General features: G+C 49.1%; 1 protein-coding gene across 1 annotated transcript in view; it reads left to right on the top strand.

The window, feature by feature from the left end:
• The first annotated feature begins 1,258 nt into the window (after positions 1–1,258).
• LOC115914822 (vascular endothelial growth factor receptor kdr-like) overlaps positions 1,259–25,116 on the top strand; it is a 123,327-nt gene continuing 99,469 nt past the window's right edge. The window contains exon 1 of the mRNA XM_030967602.1: positions 1,259–1,951. Coding sequence (XP_030823462.1) covers positions 1,894–1,951 — 58 coding nt within the window. The 5' untranslated portion in view covers positions 1,259–1,893. The remainder of the gene's footprint in view (positions 1,952–25,116) is intronic.

Genomic DNA, 25,116 nt, shown 5'->3' with positions numbered 1-25,116 from the left:
GACATCTCCTGAGGGTTTGTGACCCTCAGAGCTGAGGCTGTGCTGGCCCAGGGGGCACCTGTGGCTGGAGGAGCAGCCCTGAACAGGAGTGGGCAGTGATTTCCAGGGTGGGGGGAAAAGGAGGGACATCCCTGGGGCTGGAGTGCCCATCCCTGCTCAAATCCTGCCTGGCATGGAGAGGGCAAAGGCACAGGGTGAGGTTGGAGCCTGGGCGTGTGGGTGGAGCTGGAGATAATGCCCAGGTGAGAAACCCGGGAGGGGTCAGGTGGCAGCCGGGTCATACAAATAACATCACTGGGATTCCCTGGAACACCCCATGCAAACAAGGGATTTTCTCCGTGCCCCAGGAGCGGGGGAGGGTGGATGTCCTCCATCCCAGCAGGGCACGGGGAGCAGCACCAAGAGCCCAAACTGCTGAACACGGGGTGAAGGGGCCCAGAGAGCGGCTCCTGTAGGACACAGCCCATCCTCAGGAGGTGTCTGTAGGACACAGCCCTGCCTGTTCCTCAGGTGGTGTCTGTAGGACACAGCCCATCCTCAGGCGGTGTCTGTAGGACACAGCCCATCCTCAGGCGGTGTCTGTAGGACACAGCCCATCCTCAGGAGGTGTCTGTAGGACACAGCCCATCCTCAGGTAGTGTCTGTAGGACATAGCCCAGCCCATCCTCAGGTGGTGTCTGTAGGACACAGCCCATCCTCAGGTGGTGTCTGTAGGACACAGCCCATCCTCAGGCGGTGTCTGTAGGACACAGCCCTGCCCGTTCCTCAGGTAGTGTCTGTAGGACATAGCCCAGCCCATCCTCAGGCGGTGTCTGTAGGACACAGCCCATCCTCAGGCGGTGTCTGTAGGACACAGCCCTGCCCATTCCTCAGGTAGTGTCTGTAGGACATAGCCCAGCCCATCCTCAGGCGGTGTCTGTCCCCTCCCCGCTGTCCCGCAGCCTGAGGGCTCCGTGGCCGGGGCCATGCCACCTCTGTGCCCTGGGGGAAGGCGGTGCCACCTGATGCCCCGAGCTCCGGCTTTGCAGGGACGGGCGATGCCGGCAAGCAGCCGGAATTCCCTCCTTTGCCCCATCTCAAGCAGCAGCAACAGGAAAGCCAGGAGCTCTGTGAAATGACAGGGAGGGAGAGAGAGAGAGAGTGAAGTCCCCTCGCCTCGGCTGGTGACGTCTCTCCTTCCTCTCCTTCCTCCTTTTTTTTTTTTTTTTCCTGTCCCTATAAAGAATCTCGGGCTCGCATCAAACTTCCCTGCGAAAGCCCCGGCGAGGCGAGGCGAGGGGGACAGGCAGAGAGCGAGCCCGGCCATGCCCCGGCGCCGCTGCCCCGGGCAGGTGCCCCCGGGCAGGTAGAGCCAGCGGCGCTCCGGGCAGCTCGCCCTGCTCCTGTCCTGCCGGGACGTCTGTCCTTCCATCGGCACCTGCACCTCCCTGCAGGAGCCCAGCTCGGAGGAGCCTCTGCCACCTTCGCCCAGCTCCGCGCCCTGCGAGCGGCCGCCGGCAGCGAGTGCGGGAAAGTTTTTGCCAAACTTTTTGTGGTGTTTTCTTTCTGCTTTGCTTTTTCACCCCTCGAGTGACTCTGCGCCAGCCGGGGAGGCTCCTGAGGCAGAGCAAGGTTCCCCCCGGACACCGCAGGGATTGGAGAAACGGGGGAAAAGAAGGAATAAGGTGATTGCGGAAAGGGGGTGAAGGAAAAAACGCAGAACCTCGGGAAGAAGGGGAGGCAAACACAGCCCGCAGCCCCAGGATGAAGCGGTGAATGGCAAGAACAATTTAACTGGGATCAACAAGTGGGAAACCCTGCGCGCCTCGTCCTTCCCGTCCCTTCCCCGAACTCCTCGCGGCGAAGGAAGGAAAACTTCTCCAGCGGGCTCGGCTGCCTCGGACCGGCCCCGGGATGCTGCCCCGGGCCCTCCTGGCCGTGTGTGCCCTGCAGGGGCTGCTGCTGCTGCACGGTAAGAGCCGGGGGCGCAGGGCAGGGATGGCCCGAGCGCTGCCATCCCTGCGGGGAGCGCTCCGTGATGCTTTATTGCGCTTTTCCCCGCTTTTTGTGCTCCTCCGGGAGGTGTCACCCAGCTGAGAGCCCCGGTGCCAGCGGGCAGGTGTCACCGCTCTGTTCCCAAAGCCTCGGGGTTCCCATCTCCGTTAAATCTGATCTTTGGAAATAGAGGTAAAAAAACAAAACCTCCTTGAAGGTGTCGCACACCAAGGTCAGATTTTAATGGGTGCTCCCCCTCGAGGTTTGGCCGCTTGATTAGAAATAGCGACTCGTGAGTGTTCGCCGATTTGTGGCTTTTTTCCCTCGATGTGGGAGGGTTCCTGGTTGTGTTTGATCACCTGAGGCAGAGCTGAGGCTTTCAAAGGAGGAGCTGTCCTGGGGCTCATGGGCACAGACCTCATGGGCATTCTCTCTGACATTCCAGTTCTGATTCTTTGATAGTTCAATTCAATTTTTGTCTATTGATTCTTTGATATTTCAATTTTTTAATATTGGTTCTTTGATATTTCAATTTTTGACTACTGGTTCTTTGATATTCCAGTTTTTGTACACGTGGTGCTTCTTCACCACCTTCCCCTCCTCAGCCCAGGTGCCAGGTTAGATCCCCTGCTCTCCAGAACTCATTTTCCTTTGCAGCAAACTCCCTGTCCCCCCGGATTTATTCCCAATTTTTGCTGCTATCAGAAAAGCCAAGAGGCAGGTTAATGAGATTTGGGAGAGCTTTTCCATCTGCCGTGTGACTTTTCATTATCTCATTAAGCATGAGGATTTTGCTGGATTACTGAGCTATTCATTCATGACGCTGCAAATTGTGTAAGGGAGATGGGCTCTTGTTTATTGGGGAATTCCTTTCTGACAGAAAGGGCTTTTTCTTTTTTTTTTTTGGGTAGTGGATGTATTGCACAGCACGAGGCTGTTGTTCTTCAGCATATTATATTTTCATAGTTAAGTAGATAGCTTCTGGAAACACTGTGGAGCATCACTGTCCTTGATTTTCTTGGATTCGTTCAGGGATTTAATGTATTCCTCCTGCAGAAAGGGACTGACTGGCAGGCACAAACCCTGGGGAATCTCACATCTTCCCCACCATTACCTGCAGAATAAATAACTGAGCCTGAGGTTGTGCTCCAAAGGGCTTGTCCAGCTTTTCCAGGAAAAGCTGAAGCAGCAAACCCGGCAGGTGGCAAGGAGCCCCAGCAGCAGGAATCCTCAGGATCCGAGGTGTCCCCAGGGAATGTGTCCTGTGCCAGGTCAGGCAGCGGTGCCCACACCTTGGGCTGCACCTGGGGCAGCCCTGGGAGGATTCCTGAGCTGTGCTGCAGCTGGCTGACACGTGCAGCAGCAGCAGCTGCCTGCTTTGGGAGCTCCAACCTCTGCACAGTCTGGAAAAGCTGCCTAAAATCCAGTGTGGCTTTCAGAGGCATAAATCACCACAGGATTTGGGGGATCAGAGAGGGATAATAAAGAGGGATTGGGAGATGGGAGAAAACGTGCTGTGCCCAGGTGTTCCTGAGGCTCAGGGTGAAGTGGAGCACAGGGAGTCCAGGGGGGAATCCTGGCTGGAGATGCTGGCCACATTTCAGGGCTGCCCAGGTCCTTCCTCACCAGGTTCCTTTCCTAATCATTTCAGCTCAAATAACCTTGGAATTTGGTCCAGATTCCTTCTGCCATCAGTGCCAGGCACAGAGGAGGCCATGAGAAGGCAAAGTCTGTGTCCTGTGGCAGAGGGAGGGAGGCAGGAACACCCCTGTGCCCAGAGGTGCAGGGTGCTGAGGGACCTGGCACAGCCCTGTGGATGCCAGGAGCTTGGCTCATCTTCAGGGAGACATAAAACATCAGCACAGCCTCTGGGTGCCCTCACTGGGCTGGAAGCCAGGGGGAGGCAGGGCCAGGAGGGCTGAGGATTTGGGATGGCACTGGTGTTACTGGGGGGTCAGCTCCTCACCACCTTGCCCTCAGGGTTCCTGAGCTCAGTGCAGCTCTGCTCCACCTCCCAAAGCCGGGATTTACCCCTCAGTGTAGTTAAACCTGCCCTGGGATGTCTGTGGCCAAAGCTGGGCAGGGCTGTGCTGAGGAGGCTGGCTCTGATTCCAACCCCAACAATTCCATCAGCGATGCAGAGAGAAGGAAAGCCCTACAAGTGTGAAAGCTGCTCAGCACCGAGGCATTGACTCCTCAGCCACTTTTCCCTCCAAGTTCAGCCCCAGCAATGAAATTGATGAAATTCTGGCCACTACATTTATCCAGGTCTCCTTTGGAGAATTCCTCACTGATTTGTTGCTTTCAGTAGGGGGAAGAGACTATACAAGCATCATCCCAGTGATTTCCAACCTTATTCTAAAACACAGCTCTAAATACACCTTTAAATTGCCTCATTTAGTTCCCTGAGTATCATTACATTTCCACTTTCCTTTTGCTCGTTGCTTGGCTTCTTCTCAACTCCTCAGAGCACTGGTTGGGGTCTTGCTGCTCAGAAATGACCACTGATTTGTGATGGTGCAGGTGCCAACAGCTGGCACAGGTCTGAGCTGTGGAGTGGGGGGTTCATAACCAACCCCTGCAAAAACAATCTGCAAAGAAATTCTTACACCTTAAACTGTGCATGAAAAATTCAGTGTCTTTTACCTGCTGACATGATCACCAGGAGGTTTTTACTATCTGAGCAATCCAAGGCACTTTTTGGGTATTGGAATAAACTCAGCCATTTCAGTCATTTAACACTGGAAATTATTAAAGATTGAAGAATAAAAATCAAGTCCTGCCCAATGGCTTTGAAATGAAAGCACGTTTGAAATTGATTTTTTTGTTGTTGTTTAATTTTGCAATGTCTTGTACAAATTGATTATACTGGATGGGCAATGAAGCTTGTTAACACAGAGATTTCAATTAAGCCAGGGATCAGGAGATAAAAGCTTCAGGAGCTCAGATTCCTCCTGGTTTTCCAGCCAGGATGGTCACAGAGTGCAGCAGGATGAGTGTGGCTGTGCCAGGGCAGAGGCACTGGGGGGCTGTTTTCCCAAAAAATGTGTGTCCTAACTGGTGTTATTCCCAAACATTTGCTTTACTGTGGGAAAATGTTATAAAAAGCAGAGGAGCCTTTTTTAGGCTGGGGATATATGAGCCTCCTGCTGAAGCTGCCACATTCGAAACCAACTGGAAATCTCTTTATACCAATTCAGCCATTTAAGGCAAGGAAAAAAATGTCAAGTATTTCTGAATACTCCCTGAACTTCTCAAAAACAGTATTGTACCCAAAAGAACACTGAGAAAATGAACCAGATTGTTTGTTGAAGGTTTCTGCTGTAAGCACTTGCAGCATTTTCTTTAAAACTTGTACAAAATATTTATCTGTGGGCATTGGTCTGCTCTGTGTAAGAGCAACGGGGTCCATTTGGGTCATTTCTGCCCTTTCACCCATTCCCTGGATTGTTCATTTTATCATAAATTATTTGTACAAAGTGAGAGCTCAATTTACTGCACTTTGAATTAATATCTCAGATTGGGCTGAATACTTATGTTGTTCATAATATAATAGAAAGAGTAATATATAATATAGAATATAGAATATAGAATATAGAATAGAATATATAATATAATATATAATATAATATATACTATAATATATAATATATAATATAATATATATATATATACTATATATATATAATATATATAATATATAATATGTAATATATAATATATAATATATAATATATATAATAATATATAATATAATGTTCTATATTATTATATATAATAGAATATATACTAGAATATAGACGATATGATATATAATATGTATTATATATAATATGTAATATATAATATGTAATGTATAATACGTTATTATATTAATTTATGGTAAATAATAACAATAATGATTATGATAATAATGACGATGATATTGATGATAATGATGATGATAATGATGATGATAATGATGATGATTATGATGATGATAATAATAATAATAATAATAATAATAATAATAATAATAATAATAATAATAATATTTATGTTGTAATTAAGTTTATACACACAAGCAAAAGGTTTCCAGGCCCCACAGGAGACTCCTCAGGTACAGCAGGGGAAGGTGATCTGAGCTTTTTGGGGGTTTGTCTCCCAGATCAGCAGTGCAGTTTGGAGGAGGGTGCAGACCTGGTCTGTCCCTTACCTATGGAGGGATGATCCACATCTGGTCCTTCCAGGGACACCTGCAGGGTGTGATGCAGGACGGGTCACTTGGGCAACAGAAAAGGGACAGGGGGCACAAAGAAGATGCTCTCAGGAGAGTTTTGGGGGCAGCAGCAGCCCCCTGGATTTTTTAAAGGTACCCAGGGGGTTTCCAGGAGGCAGCGTTGGACTCTCAGAGGAGCACCCTGGAGCACAGCCCCACTCAGCTCCACCTGCTCACTCTGGTACTTCCTCTGATCCACCTTTCCTTTCCCCTCCAAACCAGCCTGATGGCACTGGAATGGGAATTACGAGTGGCAGTAATGAAGGGATATTGGAGTATCTAAACAACAGCTAGGATTGAAATAAATGTGTCCTGGAGCTTTGCTTCAGAAAGCAGCTCTGATGGCTGGCAGGGCTCTGAGTGCCCACCAGGACATTCCCATCCAACCACTCCCAGTCACAGCCCCCAGGACAACTGGCTGCCCAAAAGAAGCTGGGTGAGGTGTGTGTAATAGAGAACTGAGCTCTCCATTAGGCACCTCGTTAATTTTTCTTTTTAAGGCCACAGAGAAAAGAGTAGAAGCTGCCAAAATCCACCAGTCAAGGTTTTTATCTGGAAATGGCATTTAATAGAAGGCTTGCCCCAGGGAGCAGAGCTGGCGCTCATCAGGAGCAGGGCAGGATCAGCACAAATCACAGGAACCAAGGTTTCTGCAGTAGCTGTGACCTCAGAGGCTCAGCCAGGAGCTGCTTCCTCCAGTGGGGAAGGATCAGGATCAGCCTGATCCCCTGAGGCTGTGAGGAGCAAAACTGATGGGCGCCCATTTTGTGGAAATTCCTCCCTGCCAGTGCTGGACACGCTTCCAAAGGCTGTGGGAATGGGAGCAGGGACTGGCACAGAGCTGCTGCCCTGTGCCACTGCTAACTTCTGTCCCTTGCCAACACTGGAACACAGCTTTGCTCTCTGCTGGACAGGGAGCAATCCCAGGAACTGTTTTATGCTGGAGAGTGAGTGAGTCTGTGGAAATTTTCATGAGTCACTCCAATACCCTGTCCCCAAGCCCTTGGATTAGTCGGACTTTGCAGCACATACTTTCTGTCCCCACTGCTTCCTACATCCCTCTCCTGCTCTCCCCCCTTTCCTGGATGTCTCCTAAACTCCCCTCAGGGCTCAGGATTCCTTGAATTTTTACATTAGGAGAAGCCAAGAGGAATTTCCCAGCCCTTCCACACCAGGGGTCTGCACAGTCTCTCTTCTCTGTCCCAAAATGAATTTTGCCTTTATGATTCTTCCTGGAGCAGAGATTTCTGAACAAACCAAAGTGGGACTGCTTGAGTCCTGCTGTTCAATCTCTTGTTTTCTGCCAGCTCTTTGTGTTCCTGCTGCACTGAATTTTTACAAGAAATCATTTTTGCAAGTCCCCCCAGTACCTGGAAAAGCAGGAGGGGTCGCATCTCAAATATGAGGCGTGCGTGACCAGGGCTTTTGTTTTGGCTCTGAGCAGGAAAGATTTAACACTGAGTCTTTGACTGAGCAACAAGGAAAGAACCTCATCTAACCCTGCAAATGCTGGAAGTGTGAAAAAGTCACTTTTCCTTTGTGCCCTGCAGGGAATGGCACAAGCACGTGGCCCTCAAAATTTCAAAATTCAGCCAAAACCCAAACTGAGGCCCAGAATGTAAAGGAAATATATGGACCAGCCTTCTATTTTCAGATCACTTGCCTTTGTCTTCTTCATTTCCACATAGGTTTCCTTAGATCTTCCTGTGTTTTTCTGAACTGTGGGAACGTGATTGCCAAGGAAGTGGAGAGGGGAGTTTCAGCCCTGCTGGGATTGTTCTTGATTTGAGGGTCAAGGAAGCCTGACCCTGTCATTACCTGTTCCATTTTTACAAAATCACCGCGAATCCAAACCACCTCAGCCAAAATGTTTGCTTCCTTAGAGCCCCCAGCTCAGGAACTGCTCACCTGGAATTCTTCCTCACGGATACTGGGGGGTCAGCTTGCAGGAAAAGCAGGAACCACCACGGGGCTGCTTTGGCCATTCCCCTGCAGCCCTGAGGAAAATGGGATTGCTCACAGGGGCACCCCACACACACACAAACAGCTGAGCTGGGAGCTGTTCATCCTGTTTGCTCCTCATGCAGAGATCATTAGCTGAAATCAGGGCTGAATAAACTCATTTAGGACTCAAAGCAATTTCCTCCCAGTGCCCAGAAGCTGCAGTGGGGTTGGGAGTGTGGGGCTGCCCAGAATCTCCTCAGTTCCCTCACAGCTACTGAAAAGGGCTCTGCAGCAATAGGGAATCATCCTGAGCCTGCATTTCCCTGATTTTAGGGCTGGGTAGTGCAAGGGTCGGCGTTTCAGACCTTTAATGTGCACACACCTCCTACAGAGAGTCCCCCAAGAGCTGTAAAATGTGATTTTCCCCTCTTGCTTCTCCTGTCCCTGATGCAGCAGCCAGGAGCAGCTCCCCCAGGAGCCATCACACACTTCCCACAGCAGCACTTGGCAGCCCTTGGTGAGGGCAATCCTGATTCCAGGAGCAGGGAGAGCTTGGAGGAGCTTGCCCAGAGCCCTGTGGAGCAGGGAGGTGCTGGAAGGAGGGAAGTGAAGCTCTGGGGAGCTCCTGCTGCAAAGCTCCAGGTGTCTCTGCCTTTCCTTGCAGGACATCAATGCCACAGGTGCCCACTGGGTCACTGGGACATCCCCTGCCCTTGGGCAGGGCACCCACTGCTCTTCACTGCTCACTTAATGATCTTTACAGACAGAAGGGAAAGGGTTTCTGAGCTTCCACTGCTTTGCTTCCTCACCCAGGAGGAAGAATAATGCAGAACACAGGTGTGGAGAGAAATGCTTCTCCCTGCTCTTTCTGAGACAAGATTTCTTTCCCCAACTTCTTTCTGAGGCAAGATCTCTTTTCCCAGCTCTTTCTGAGACATCTCTTTCCCCAGCTCTTTCTGACCCAAGATCTCTTTCCGCAACTCTGTTTCTGACCCAAGATCTCTTTTCCCAGCTCTGTTTCTGACCCAAGATCTCTTTCCCCAGCTCTTTCTGACCCAAGATCTCTTTTCCCAGCTCTGTTTCTGACCCAAGATCTCTTTCCCCAGCTCTGTTTCTGACCCAAGATCTCTTTCCCCAGCTCTGTTTCTGACCCAAGATCTCTTTCCCCAGCTCTTTCTGACCCAAGTTCTCTTTCCCCAGCTCTGTTTCTGACCCAAGATCTCTTTCCCCAGCTCTCTTTTTGACCCAAGATCTCTTCCCCAGCTCTTTCTGGATGTGGATGAGCAAGGCAGTGGTGTCAGCTCTCTGTGCATGACACAGCAGCGCTGAGCCTGCTTGGAAGGGGTTTGTTACAATTAAAGAATGATTCAAGTCAATGTAAACAATGATGTCAGCCTGAAGACCTTTAAAACACAATTTAAGCTATTACACAGTGTAAAGCAGAGAGAATCAGGTAACCTTTTTGGCCTGCCACATTTTTTCTCTGGAAATGGATCATGTCTGAGTTATTTTCATGTTTACACACTCGGGACAAGCTTTGCCTCTCGCTCACACAGGTTTAAGGCTGTGCTTGGCTGAAGACAATAGCCTGTCTTTGAATTGTCCATTGTATGGCTCAGAACATTTATTTTCTTCTGGCTGTTTACACATTTTGTGGTGGAATCTGAGGGGAAAAAAGGCAGGCTGAAGGCTGCTCCCTCACCGCATGTTTTGTAAAGGTAGAGATCTTACTGATCTTTCTGGCTTCACTGTGAGAAAGCAAAATAAGCTGCTTCTTTTCCAGTGGTGAAGGAAAAACAGAGTGTGCCTGAGCCTGCAGCAGCCCCCAGTTGTGTGAGGCAGCACAGGAGCCCTTCCTGCTATTCCTCACATTTATTTTGGCTGCACAGATCATGGAGACTCCCATGCTTTAAACAACTTCCCTTTGGTCTGGGCAGATTTTCTGTGGAGTAAGGACAGAGCAGGAGGGTTTGGCTCAATAGGAATTCCCAGAGAGAGGGATGAATCCCTAAAATCCTGTGTCAGCATGAAGGGAGCAGAGTGTGGCAGGAGGCACTGGCAGCTCCCTGCTCTTGGCCCATCTCATTCTGGGTTTGTCCCAGCTCATCCCACCCAGTGGGGCCTTTTCCAAGGATAATGGCACCTCTGGGAAGGCAAGGCCAGGTGTTACCATGAAGGCACAGATGATTCTGTGAGCAGTTTTATTGCTTCATCTCCTGCTCCATCAGCAAGCAGATAAACCAAGGCTGCAGAGTGATGGGTTTACAGCTTTGGAATGGCTGTGGTGTTCTCACAATTGGAATGTTTTCTCCTGGCTTCCCCAAGCAGGCAAACAGACATGAGCTCAGTTCTCTGGGTCAGCTTGGGCAAGAGCAGCCCTGCTCTGATGAGAGAGGTGCAGGGTGAAAGGAAAGACCCAGCTGGGACATTACTGGGATGGAGGGACTCCCTGGGAAAGGGAGTTCAGGAAAACAGGAGCTGCTGAGCAGGGCTTGTCAAAGGTTCCCCCATCCAAACAGTTCCAACAGGAATTCTGCCATTGTTTACAAGGCTGATTTCTCCTTATTATTCCTATGGGGTTGTTCTGATCTGTTTTATCTATTCTGATCTCTGGTATAAATCAGGCATTTTGCCTTTTTAATTGTTGTCAACTCCGTATTTGAAAAGTAATACTCAGACTCACTTGGTGAAATGCCATTATTAATTTAATTTGATAAGTCATGAAATTATGAAGGCTTCTTCTAGTGATACCTCAGGTTTCAGCTTTTCTATTTTTCACATTCTGTGCTGCTTTAGTGTGTGGGTCTGGGCTTCATATGAGGGGATGGTGAGCTCTGTGCACAGAGCAGGGAGACAAAACAATTCCTGCTCCAGCTGGGGACCAAGGACAAATGATCCAAATCTCAGGGCCAAGAGCACAAACAACGTGGGCTGGAGAGAGAAAAACAAGCAGGATGGGACTGCCTGGGCTAAAGCTGGAATGGGACAATGAACTGCAAGATGCAAATGGAGCAGAACTGATCAAAGTGAGAGAGCCCATGGCCAGTCAGGGATTTTTGTGACCATTTTGGTTCATCTTGGGTGCAGCCCTGGCTGGGCTCTTGTGCTGCCCAAGGTGGATCCATGGAGGAGATCCTTTTAATAAATCCCTACTTTAGCTCTGCCCAGCCTCTGCTCTAGGTCAGCCTCCACAAGGCATCGCTGGTTACTGAGGTTGCTCTCTCTGGAACTTTGTGCACAACCGTGGTGGTTATATTGCTATTAAAAATAAACCACCAGCCTTATTTCCTAATGTTCTGTGTGGGTGTCAGGGCTGGTGCACAGTATCAGCCAGGGCAGGCTCCCCAGACAGGCACCACGACATCCCACAGGTCTACAAGCACAGGCTGATGCTCTCTAGAGAAATGTTTTCCTTCTCCCATCCCAGCAATATGTGCCCAGTTTGCTTTAACTTCTCTTTGGTTTTCTGGTGGGTTTCTGTCAGAAGGACAAAAGAAGAGGACAGGAGTTTTGTCTGGGTATAAATCTCACTTTTCATTTGCCAAACCTGTCCAGCACCCAGGAGAAAACCAGGGCAGTAGAGATGAAAATTCTGTGCTCAAAGTGAGATTAGTGGAGAAGCTGAAGCTGAGCTGGTTTTGATTTCCATGGAGGATTGCTGGCACAGCTGCTCTTCAAGGCCATTTGCCCTTCCACTCTGCAATATCTTTGTACTTTAAAATTAATGTAGGCTTTGAAATAGTTCCTGAATTTGTGCTCTGGCACTGAGCAGTGCAACTTTGAGCTTCTCCCTCTCTGCCTACCTGTGCCAAGTGAAATCTGTAATCCAGGGTCCAGCACTGCACACTCTGCACGAGACAAACACCAAAGCCTTTGTCCATGACTCTGGGATTGCTGTTGCAGGGTCTGGACATTTCTGATATTTCTGACAGAGGGTAAACTCTTTCATTTTGCATCCCTGGAAGAGCAATGACAGATAACATTGATACAGCATTGATGGCATCACTGGTGTGGCTCAGGATAAACACTTCCCCTGAATCACTCAGGAGCCTAAAGCCTTGCAGCGCCTTTTCTCTGGGCTGCTGGTTCTTTAATTCCAGGCTGACCAATACATCTGGTGTCACCAGAAGTCTCCTTCAATTCAGAGCTAAGCTAACCAGACTTAAAGAGAGAGAGGAGAGCCCAGAGCAGCCCAATTCAGTCATCTTTCCTGTTTTAAATTCTTTTGCTTATCTCAGTTCTGCCCTTGCCATCTGCTGGTAGTGAAAGCAGGGTAGTGACTCTTGGGCGTGGTGGGATGTAAGGAGAGTATCTCAAACTCTGATCTTCTGCACTGGGGGTGATAAAGGAATTCTCAGGATAAAGGAACTGAGAGGAATTCTCAGTATCCACAGGGCAAAGGTCTCCCACGTGCTCTTCAGTTTAATGGTTGGTGTCCTATAGGGTGCATTGTACTGCCAGCCTTTGAAAGGCTGCCTTGTTGTTTTGGTTCCATATTGTTCTGAGTTAAATGGTAGGAAAAGAGAAATTGCTGCCACCACAACATTCCCTTATAGGTCTATTCATTATTGATCCCCAGAGGAAGCAGAGAGTTCCCCTGGACAATGGGCAGATATACAAACGAGCATACATTAACTTTCTGTGCTTGCACAGCTCATTGGGGCTGCACTTCCTCTGCATTCTCAGGAGCACAAATTCAGGCATCAATTGGTTTGATGTCTTCCTCTGCCTTGAGCTGCTGCCTCGTTAGACATTCTGGGTGACAGGCAGCCCCTCTGAACCACAGAACACACAGTCAGAGAATCACAGAACCACAGAACTGCAAAATCACAGAACAGCAGAATCACAGAAGCACAGAACTGCAGAATCACAGAACCATAGAATCAATGACAGAATCACAGAGCTGCAGAATCACAGAACCAGAGTCACAGAGTCACAGAATCATAGAATTACAGAGTCACAGAATCACAGTCACAGAATCACAGAACTGCAGAACTGCAGACATCACAGAATGACAGAACTGATCACAGAATTAGAGAATCACAGAGGCACAGAATCACAGAACTGCAGAATCACAAAACCACAGAACCACAGAGTCACAGAATCAGTCAGAGTCACAGAATCACAGAATCAATGAAAGAATTACAGAACTGCAGAATCACAGAATCACAGAACGAAAGAGTCACAGAGTCACAGAATCACAGAAACATAGAATCAATGACAGAATTACAGAACCACAGAACTGCAGAATCACAGAATCAATGACAGAATCACAGAATTAATGACAGAACCACAGAACCACAGAACACCAGAGTCACAGAACCACAGAATATCCTGGGTTGGAAGGGTCCCACGGGGATCATCCAGCCCAGCTCCTGTCCCTGCACAGGACACCCCACCGATCCCAGCCTGTGCCTGACAGCTCTGTCCAAGCACTTCTTGAAGAGAGAGGCAGAGGCCTGGTGTAGAAATGCTTTGGGCAGCTGTGAGGAGCACTGAGGGTGCTCTGGACTGGGAGCACTGGGAACAGAGGGAGCAGGCCAGGTCTGTGGGCTGGCTCTGTGCTGGGGTTGTGCTCCAAAGCAGCACTGGGAGCTCAGGGGAGGTTGGAGTGGCTCAGCTCTGTCCCTGCCCTTTGGCAAACACCCCAGGGCAGCACTGCCTGCAGCTCAGGGGCTGCAGCAGGATGGCATAAGGAACACCCAGAATCTCTGCAAGGAAAGGCTGGGGTGACTCCAGCCCTTCCCTGCAGTGTGGGTGCTTTGCTCAGGCCCTGCACTGAAGTTTGCAGGTGCCCCCTCAGTCTCCAGTGCATTTTGGCCTTGCATTCCTCCCTGCAGCACAGGTTTTTCCTGCCTTTGTGCCTCTGCCCTGCTGTAAATCAGAGAGGTTGGTCCTTCCCTTCCTCCCTGGAGGGATGGAGGGATCAATGTCTGGCACAGAAAAAGCAGCTCAGGAGCTGCAGGAGATTTGCTTCATCTTTCACTCCCACCACCAGAGAAAAACCCACCTGAAGGGGACAAAAAACCTCCCTGCAGGGACAGGGAGGCATCCAGGCTGAGGGGATCAGGACTGGGGACTGGCTGGGCTTGGCCTGGACTGGCAGAAATCCCTGGCAGGGATGCTCAGGCCTTGCTAAGCTGCATTTTTTCCTGGAATTTCTTCTGCTGTGGTACCTCCCTCAGCCTCCTGAATGGTGAGATATCCACAGCATCCACACCCACACCTGCACTGCTGCAGGGCCACTCCAGCTGCCACCACATCCCAAGAAGCCTCTTGATCCTCATTCTTCTGGCACGGAGGAATTTGCAAAGCTAATTTCCAGCCCTGATCTGATGGATTCCCCCACGGAGAGGCTCTCAGAGTGAGAGGATTCCAGGCTGAGGGTTTGTTCTCATCCCCCCATGCTGGAGGTGCCTCTTGCAGAGCTGCTCAATGAGCCTGGAGTGCACCTGGGCTTGTCAGGAGCTCAGGAGGAGCTTCCCTTCCTCCTTGGAGCCCTCAAACAGCCCCTTGCTGCTTTCAGCAGTAGAAATAAGGTGATTACAGGCATCACACTGCTCAAGGGAATATTGGGCTATTGGAGTTGAGGATCCAAAGGAGAAATCCTCCTTCTAGGAGCTCACTTGTTCTGGAATCTGAACTCTTTTGGGGAGAAGCAGAAAATTTCAGCTGAGCAGCATCCAACCAGGGCTCAAAACCCAGCCTGAGCGCCTCCTTGCCCCTTGCAGTCTGTTTATTATTATTATTATTATTATTATTATTATTATTATTATTATTATTATTATTATTATTATTACCATTTTGACACTGTCCTTTCTCAACCATGGATGTTTCCCTACATCATCATTATTATTATTATTATTATTATTATTATTATTATTATTATTATTATTATTATTATTATTATTATTATTATTGTGTTGTTGTTGTTGTTGTTGTTGTTGTTGTTGTTGTTGTTGTTATTGTTATTGTTATTACCATTTTGACACTGTCCTTTCTCAGCCATGGATGTGTCCCTACAAAAGCTGCACCTTCCCAAACCTACAGCTGAGGTTTGAGTACCTTTAGCCCCAGTTCATTTTTGGGCCCAGCCCCTTGGATTTGCACCCTCAGAGGGTGGGCACGGCCATGCAGGAAACAAAAGATGAATAATAACACACAGATACAAACAAGACACCCATTTACAGATCCTCTCAAAGCTCAGTATCAAAGCTTTACTGCTTATATCAATATTTGTTAATATTTTGTTGTGAGGAAGGGTGGGAAGAAAGAAAAAAAGAGACATTGTTCCTCCTTGGAGGTGTTTTGTTTTTCCCAAGCAGCAGAACTTTAAGAACACATTTCTGTGTCCAGTAGGTCTGAAAACCCTTGGAAAACAGGAGAAAGGGAGGCCAGGAGGGGTCAGTGCTGGAGCTGGGCTCTGAGGAGGGTCAGGACTGGGGTTGGGGGCAGGCCAGGGGTGGGGGGGTTTATCCACAGTGATTGTCAGAACTCCTCACCCATCCTGTGGCAAAGTCTGTGAAACCAGCCCAGCAAAGCTCCTGAACCCTCAGCACCCCTTCAGCCACTGCTTTGCTTATACATGACCAATATTCTGTCTCTTTTCTCTTTTCATGTGAAAATGATCAAATTAATGCAGAGTCCCAGCGTTGAGCTGTGCATCCATTGATAGAATTGCACCTGCTTCATCTCCCACCAAGCAATTTCTCTCACTGAAAAGGGAACACCAAAAATGAGTGTTCACTGAAATATGGCACCCTGGCCTTTTAATGAAGATGGAAATGCATAGGAAAAGCAAAATTCCTGGGCATTATCAGCTTCCATGGCTGTTATTCTCTTTGTCACTGGGGCAATCCATGTGCTGGGTGGGCTGCAGTGCTGAGGGACAGTATCTCTGTGCTCAGGAGCAGCATATTCCCAACATGTTGTCTTTGGCATGGCCAGTATTTTATCTGCCAGAGCCAATGTTAATGAAAAATTCCTGAAAAATTCCACATTTCAACACAGCCCCACTCTGCTGGGAATAACAATCTCTCATGACCTGGTTCAAAAGCAGATATCAGGCAGGATACAAAACAGGGAGGTGTTTCTGACCCCCCTGCCCCAAATTTGGGGATTCTGGGCTGAGTTTGTGGGGCTTGCCTGCCTTTAGGAGTGATCTCAGCACTGTCAGCTTGTGAGCTCCCTGTGGGATGTGCACCCAAAATCAGGATTGTGCTGTCAGTGACACTGAGAACTCCTTGTGTGGCACAGCAGTCCCAGCTCTCCAACACACAGTGAATTTATGGCAATTTGTAGAGAAATGTCTGCACAGGAGGGGTGTCTCCTCCTGGGACAGCTCTGGCATTGTCCCTGCTGGGGTTCCTTTGACACAGGGCAGGAAAATCTGTGACCCATCCCAGCAAACATCAGCCTGGATGGTTTGTCACACATGGCTTCATCTCCTCCTTGCAGCAGACTGGAACACCAAGGCCAGGCAAATAAAGCTGGGGAAAAAGCCCCAGGTTCTGAGTAAAGTGGCCTTAAATCACTGCCACCAACTGCAAAGTGACAGAGCAGGGAAATGGAAGGCACTAATCCACCTTGATTTGCTTGAATTGGGTTCTCACAGGGGGATTGGGATTGCTGAGCCAGCCCTGTCCTGGCAGAGCTCCCTGGCCAGGTGGGCAGGACAGGGCTGTGGGACTGGGGACAGCACAGAGAGCCCTGCTCAGGGCACCCTGCAGCAAAGCCAGGGGCCTGTGGGGCTGTCCAGGGAGTGTGGGTCACTCAGAAAGTGCAGAAAGAAATGAGTGAGCTTGTCCAGAAGCAAGGAAAACCCATGGATCCAGCCCTCCACACCCTGCCTGACCATGGGTCCTTTCTGCTCCACATAACTTGGTGCCCCACAATGCAGAGGGCAAAGGCAAATCCAGCCTTACAACTGCCAGGCCTCCAAGTGCATGGTGTTCCACAGCATCCAGCCCTGCAGGAGGCAGGGAGCAGTGGGATTTATCCCTGCAGGCAGGGTGGGAGGTGTTTGCTGTGCCTGGCAGCACACAGGTAAGAGCAGCTGTAATTCCTGCTGTGCTCCAGCACGCTGACACAGCCCTGGGTGAACACTCAGCTCCCAGCCCCTGCAAGGTCCCTCCTGCCAAAATCTCCCTCCTTGGGAGCTTTGTTTCAGGGGCAGCAGCTCAGTGAGGGCACAGGCTGTTCCTCCTGTGCAGAAAACATCTGAGCCTGCCCCGAGCTGCTGCCTGCTCTTCAGCTGGGGAGGATGCTGAGGGAGGGACAGGTTCTTGCCAATCACAGACTTGCCCAAACATTTATCTCTGCTAAAACCAGTCTGGATGCAGCCCAAGGTTGGTTCTGGTGGGAGACATCAAACACAATGCACACGAGTCAGGGACAGCACATCTGGCACTGCCCGTGTGCTGCAGGAATAGCAATAAAGAGCCAGCAGACTCCAGCTGCTCAGTTATTTGTCCTGCAGCAAGGCTGCAGCTTCCTGCCATCACCAGAGTGCCAGGAGGCTGCCAGGGATCACCTGGGGCTGCTCTGTGGTCCCTGTGGGCACTTGCACTCCTTTGGGCATCAGGGGCTCCAGACTGAAGGATCACCTTTTTTTGAGAAAGATTTAAAAGAGTGATGGAAAGAGTGGTGGGGCAAAGCAGGGCAGAGCTGCCAGTATTCAGAACATTTCTCTGATATTTTATTTCTGGAAGTATCTGATGCAAATGTTCTTTTCCTGGAAAGATTCCTCCCCTGCCTGCTCCCCCCTCCTCCCTCAGAACGCTGGTGCCAATATCTCTGCTGTGACTTCCTTGCTCCCAGGGCTTTCCTGCTGGAGATTTCCCTCCCCTCTGGCCTGGGGCTGGTGTCCCTGCACTGTTCTGTGGCAGGAGGGAATGGCCCCAGCAGTGCCTGGGATGCTGGCAGGTATCCCTGAGAGATTCCAGCTGGTCCTGCCAGCACAGAGGGGCTCTGGGAGGATGGCTCAGCCATTCCTGGGAATCTCTGATCTGCTTTTCCAAAGTGTGAGCCTGGCAGGTGCAGGGAATGGTGGATCCATGTGCAGGGAGACATTTCAGCACGTGCTGCATCCCACTCCTCCCCATCCTCTCAGGAAGGGGGCCCAGCAGCACCTCTCTCCCCATCCCTCTGACAAAAGCATAAGCACAACCTTCAGCCAGGCAGAGTTTGGCATGAAGGCATGGACAGAAACCTTGGAGCTGAGGGTACAAATCTGCAGTGCCCAAAGGGTCATTTTGATCACTTCAGAAAATATCATCTTGCAGAGCAGCCCTGGAGAGAGGCTTATCACTTTAACTTCCCTGATTAGCCCAGGACACCAATTTTAGGCACTGTAAAAACAGTGGAGGTCAAATTTACTATGGAGGGCAAGGACCAGTGACTCAATTTTCCTTATTCTTTATAGTCACTTTTCACCTTGAAGAACAAAAGGTCCCAAAGTCAGAGAACGTTTGTTCTTGAGTCTTGCCAAAGCCTTTTCTTTTTTTAATAAACCATCATTAAAATCTGGGCCCTTTGCCTTGACAAAAGAAAAGAATATCTTTGTGTACACTTAAGTGACAGGAAAGAGCCTGTGAGGCAGGCCTGGTCACAGATAAAGGAATTCCGGACATTATTCCTTGTGCTCTCAGGGGTTGTGACATGGGATTTCCTCTCCAAGTGGTAAATAGCCCTGCAGTTGGACAGCAGGGTGGGGCCAGCCCTGTTTTCTTTCAAACCAGGAGAGATGAAAGCACTTGAGGAGAAGAAAGAGGGGCTGGGTGCATGTGCACAATGAATCCCTGGGAATGGCTGGGGGGGATCCACCTGCTCCAAGCTTTGCCCCCAAAAACTTCCCAAGGGTTTGAGGTGCTGCCAGCTGGGCTCTGCTTTGGGAAGAACAGCTCAGGGCACAGCAAAGTAGATTTAACTCCAAGGAGTGGCCCCAAATCTCAGCACCTGGAGTGCTCTCCCTGGATTTGTGGGAAATGGGATTGGTTTGGGATGACTCTGGATCCTTCCTACCTTCTCTGAAAGCTTCCCCTGCACGCTGTGGGACACTGAGTGTCCATCCTGGGCTGGAATGGGGTCAGAGAGGGCAGTGAGGGTGGGATCCCACAGCTGTGAGCTCCTCCAGGAGCCTCGCTGGGATTTGGAACCTGAACGAGGGCTCTGTAACTGAGGGCTCCTTTCTGTCCTGGGCTCAGTCATGCCCAGGAGTGGGGTCAGCATCTTGGTAAGAAAACAGGAGAGCTGGAGCTGCAGATTTTATCCTGTTCTCATTTTAAATCAAAAAACATTCAGCTTTGGATTAATCCTTTGCATGGAGGGCTCACCAAAGTGCTCTGAGTCAGGTGAAGACAGAGGGAGAGGAACATAACTCCTGTGCTGAGGGAGACAAGAACATTGAGCTGATTTTATATTTGGATTTCCTTTCCTCCCTGTTCCTGTGGCTGTCCTGGGGGGTCAGCAGAGGCTGCAGATCCCAAACCTCCCTGCTACAGCCAGGCTTAATGAGAAAGGGAAAGATTTGCACATTACAGCTCTCCAAATCCTCAGCATTCAGGTCTTCAACAATAAACATTCATTTAGGGGATCAGCAGTGGAACAGAGAAATTAGCATTTTGCAGGAGTTTGCAAAGGGCAGGTTCCTACATGAGCTTTGCATTGCCTTCTGCTTGAGTGTAGATATCTGAATTATTTTCCCTTTCAACTACAATGGGACCTCGTGTCAGTACAGGGAGGCACAGGATCAGACTGGAGAATCCCACCTGGAAAATGGGAATGTCAATGAGGTCACACTGCAGCTTCCAGCTCAAGATGCAGTTTGGATGAGCTGTGAGGATCTGGTTCCACTGGTGAATAAAACCCCAGGGGAGGGCTGGAGAGGTTGAAATCCTGGCTCTGTTCTGCCCCCACTGCATCTCACTGGCTTAAGAGATTCTGTCAAAGGGGTTGGAGTCCCTACAGAGCACAAGGAGGGCTCTAATCAAGCTCAGAACTGGAGAATTCCAAGGAAAAATGCCAAATTTTCCTTCTTTCTCTGTGCCTCCTTACCAACCACCCACATTCTTCTGGAAACCGGGGAAAAGAGAAAGTTGCCCTGTTGGCTGCAGGAATAAAATACCACAGCTAAAATTCCTCTATGGCTGCTCCGAGGAACAACAAAGGCAGAGAGAGATGAATCATGCAGAGAATTACTCATTTCCAAACAGTAAACAGGTCATGCTCAGCATTGTTAACTCAGGGTTGTCACTGCTATGGGAGTTTGGGGAGGGCAGGGGAAAATCTGTCCTTGCTCAGGAGTGACATGATGGGAATCAGGCTGGAATTGCACCCAAATATTGGCACTTCTGCCACGGGGTGTGGGGCACTCACTCTTCAGCATGGCTACAAACTCCTGCTTTTCTGATATCCTGGTACAATCCATGAAATCTCACCTGATAAACTGTATTTTCACGGCCAAAGGCCGAACAACACTGAAAAATGAACAAACAGAACCCTTTTTAGAAAGATTTAGAAGAAACTAAACAGGTCTAATCCTGAGGTTAGGGACTCATAGTTTTAAAATAGCTCAACTGAATTAAGAATACAAAAAGTGATCAGCTGTTCTTCCTCCTGTGGTGATGTGAGGAGGGGAGAGTTTCTGCTTCATCACAGGGGAAATTGTTCTTTAACTTCAGTGCCATTGTGGGGGAAACATCCCTTAATTTCAGTGCCACCACAGAGTAAACTGTCCCTTAATTTCAGAGCCATTGCAAGGGAACTGTCCCTTAATTTCAGAGCCATTGCAAGGGAAACTTTCCTTAATTTCAATGTCATTGCAAGGGAAACTTTCCTTAATTTCAGAGCCATTGCAAGGGAAACTTTCCTTAATTTCAATGACACTGTGAGGGAAACTTCCCTTTATTTCAGTGCCACTGTGGGGGAAATTTCCCTTCATTTCAGAGCCATTGCCCCATGTCAGGATCTCAGAGGGCTCTTCCCCCTGCACAGATGTTCGTGTCAGCACAGCAGCTCCTATGAACAAGCTTTGCAGGATTGGGGCTCGATCCACAGCTCTTTTTACTCTCCAGCAGTGTTTTTCTCCTCCCAGAGCTGCTTCCATGCTTTGACCTTGCTCTAGAGCCCAGAAGAAATGCCTCACAATTTTCCTGAAGGCTCTCTTTATTCTGATGGCTCCTGTTTGAGCCACTGCTATGCAGTTAATGCTGCACAGTCCTTTCTACCCTGAGACCTTCCAGCCAAGGGTTTTACAATTTGGCAGCTGAGGTTTCAGCCTGAAAATTCATCCCTGTTTTTCTACTCTCCCCCAAGAGCCTGTTTTCAATTGATATAAACATTTTGATAGCTTAAGAGTGCAACAAAATGCTGAGCCTCCCTTTCCAGCTGGAACCCAAGAGTGTTCCTGTGGCTCCAAGTGTTGCTTGTTGTTGGCTGTGCCAGTGGCTGGGCTTGGCTTGGCCTGGCCATGCAGATTCAGGCAACTCTGGAACCTCCTGGCACATCCAGGGAAAATTCAAACCCATTTCTATGTGCTTTTCTAGTAATTCTGTCTGCCTGCAGGGTGATCTTCCCCTTCCTGCCCTGCCACACCTCACAAACACCCACCAGGAACCTGTTGGTTTCCTTCAGCACATGCAGAAACCCCTGAGAGCCACAGTTCACCTCTGCCAGGCCAAAATTCATTTGCAGCACCAAAAGTTTTAGTGATTAACCAAGACAAGAGGGAGCAGAACCCTGAAAGAGGAACCCCAGCAAAGGCTGGCTCTAGCTTGATAAGCTGTTTGTTTATTCTGCAGGCTCTCAGATCTGGATTTCATTTCTGGGATTAGTTCTCTGAATTCTGAGTGCAGCAAATCAAGGCTGTATGTGTGGAATCAGGATGGAAGGAACCTTTTTAATTTAATTGCCTGCATGGATTTGCATTATTCTTTCATCTCTCACCTTGGTGCTTTTCTCCTCCTGAATTCAAATGGTGACATTTTTCTTTCTTGGTGACATCCAGTTTTCATTTTGCTTTCATTCAGTGCTCACTGAACTTTCATCATTCCCTTTTTTCTTAGTCATTTCCATATAGTTCTGTATTCCTTACCAGGGCTTTGGATCCTCTGCAAGAGACAGGCAGGACAGAGCTCCAAACCCTCCTCATTTAATTACTTTTAGAGTAATATTTGTTGATTTTGTTAACTACCCAGCATCCAAATGAATTTTACTGTTCAAAGGGCAACTGTGAATTTTGTCTATAAGAACTGCAAGAAACTTTTGGGATGAAGAGGTAAGATTTTTAGGAAAAGCAAACAGTGGCATGGTTGTTTCTGCTCTGAAATCAATATTAAAAACAGAACCAATTTGGGGTTTCATAAGAAAAAAAGAAAAAAAAAGCTTTTAATTAGGAAATTACGCTGTGGCAAAATCCTGCATGGAAAGTGGCTGGATTGGCTGGATTAGAAGCAGTTTTCCAGGAAAGCTTCTCCAGCCAGGATAGTGTTTCTGGTCCCATCCCAACGATGCCCTGACCTTGTTGCTGGGATGGAAGTGTAGGATGCTGGGGACACCACGTTCCTTGGTGGAATCTGGGCTCTGGATCTGTCTCCCACTACCGGGGGCTGCCCTAAATATCCGGCTATTTTTAGACGAGTCTTTTTCTGTTGCTGCTTTCCATAATAAGAAAAACCTTTGAAGGATTTGTGTTTTTATCCCTATGCACAAGAGGAATTAAAATAAATAAATAGGCCTTAAATATTTAGACATGAAGAGAGAAGAATTTCCTGCCCAGCTTTGGCCGAGTGGCGTAGGTGGCTTTAACGTGACCCGGGGCTGCTCCCGGTACCTGGCAATGTTTGCTTTTCTTGGAAGCAGCTGCACTAAAGCACCTTTAAAATCAGGATCCCACAAAGCAAATCTGCTGTTTCCAGGTCACTGTGCAACCCCTCTCCCTGAGCCACAGCTTTTCCAGATGAGGAACTGATGTGCTGCAACTCAACCAACCTGTTAGAGAGGGAACGGCTCCAGGCACGGCAGGGGAGTCCTGGAAGTGTCTGGGCACCCCCAAATCCACCCAAAAGGCAGGATCTGGCACTAAAAACACAGCCTGGCTCTGGGCATCACACCTGGACTGTCATCCACCTGCTGCCCCTTCTCTGGGCTGCTCCCAGACACCAAAAACTGCTTTAGCTCCAAACCTTTGTGAGTCAAGTGAGCTCATGTGGGAACCTGTGGGGGACAGGAGAAGGGATTTTTGTCAACAGGCAGCCATGCTATGCAGACTTGATAAATATGTGCAGTGCTAATTCGAAGCAGATTCCTCCTTTGCCACGAGCAGAATTCCTCCAAAGCCTGCCATCAAAAACATTATGTCACAGCTGTGGAGAAGCCTCACAAACAGGGGAGAAGCTGGGGTCACGTCAGGGTAAGAGTGCGGTGGAGGCTGAGGAAGTGATTGAAGCCCTGCTCCACGGCCTGATGGAGTTTGTCATTAAGAAGGATTTCACCAAATGATTTGCAGCCAGTTCCCTGGGCCCAATTGGTACTTTCCAGCTTAATGCAAACCAGTGAGGAAACCAGACCTAGTTAGGCCCAGCTGGCCAGGGAGGCTGCAGGCACAGGGCAACAAAACCTCGCCTGGGGCTGTGGAAATGTAACTGAAACTGGGCTTGGTTTTAAGGAGATGGTTAGGTTCCCTCTCCCCATCTCAGCAAACAGCTTTTATCTTGTCTCCCAAAATAGCAACCTGCTATCCTTCAAAACAAACCAGAAAAAAAGGGAAAACCTCCTGAGACAGGCACACAAAGCCGACAGAAGTGGAACACGGAGCTGATCGAAAACAGATTCTGGCGTCAAGTCCAAAGTCAACTTCAGCCCATTGCTTCTTAATGGGTACAGCTCAGAAACTAAGAAAACAAAGTAATTACCCACCGAGCAGCTTTTACTGACACTGAGCATTCACATGTTCCTGACACGTCTAGCCCCTGTATTTGCTCAAATCCATCTCTGTTTAGTGTGGCACATCAATTGACTTGACCTCAGGAGGCTCTGGCTCATTTGCTTCTGGATTTATAGCTCAAGAAGAAATGGTCCAACAATGCTAACAGGGGTGGGCTTTTGTTCTGCTTCACCCTGCCCATCCACCTTCCCTGCTCTGATTTCAGCTCCATCCCTCTCGTGGCCTTCCCCTGGCCTGCTCCTTCTGCAGGTCAGTGATTCATCACACAGGAGGACACAGATGTTCTTTACAAAGAAGCCTTTCCATGCAGGCTCATTTTTTTCTTAGAAAAGAGGGCTGGGGATGAGGAAAGGGATGGAGAGCAGGAAAAAAGGCCTGAGAATGGGGATTACCCAGGTTCCACCAGGGTTTGTGTGGTGCTGCCTATGGGACACAGCAGCATCTCCAGGGAGCAGAGGTCAGTGCTGGCTCCAAGCAGGAAACCTCGGGGAATGTGGCCTGAGGAAAGCTGGGGTCTCTCTGAACAGCTTTCCCATAATTATTTGGTGTTCCCTGGGCAGTCATGTTCCTTGAAGGCAAGTTGGATTTAGCCCTGGAGCACAGTCAGAGGTTGCTTTGCAATCCACCCTCTCGTCATTCAGCAAAACTTCACCCAAATTCCTCTGTCAGCTCTTGCCTTTCTTGGAAAATATCCCCAGTCCTCTCTGAGGTCTGCTCTGGGGACACTTCAGAGTCCAGAGCTGAGATATCCACTCTGCCTTTGAGGGAGCACCAAAGAAGTTTGGAGAGGGAAGGGTCCTGTACCTCAAGGCAGGCCCTGCTTGGCCACTCAGCAGGACAGCAGAGAATCCCCAAATGTGGCAGCTGGAGCTCTCAGAGATTGTTCCATGTGGAGCACCAGCAAATGTTTTCTGAAGGACATCTCCCAGCACTTTATCTCTTCTAATTCTAAAAATTCCTAAAGATAGGGCTGGCACCTCTGCTTCCTTTGGGAGGT

Source organism: Camarhynchus parvulus, chromosome 4A, assembly GCF_901933205.1.
Source record: "Camarhynchus parvulus chromosome 4A, STF_HiC, whole genome shotgun sequence".
In the NCBI taxonomy this organism is placed as follows: domain Eukaryota; kingdom Metazoa; phylum Chordata; class Aves; order Passeriformes; family Thraupidae; genus Camarhynchus; species Camarhynchus parvulus.
Note: the sequence above shows the minus strand (reverse complement) of the source record. Positions and strands in the feature narration are given on the sequence as shown.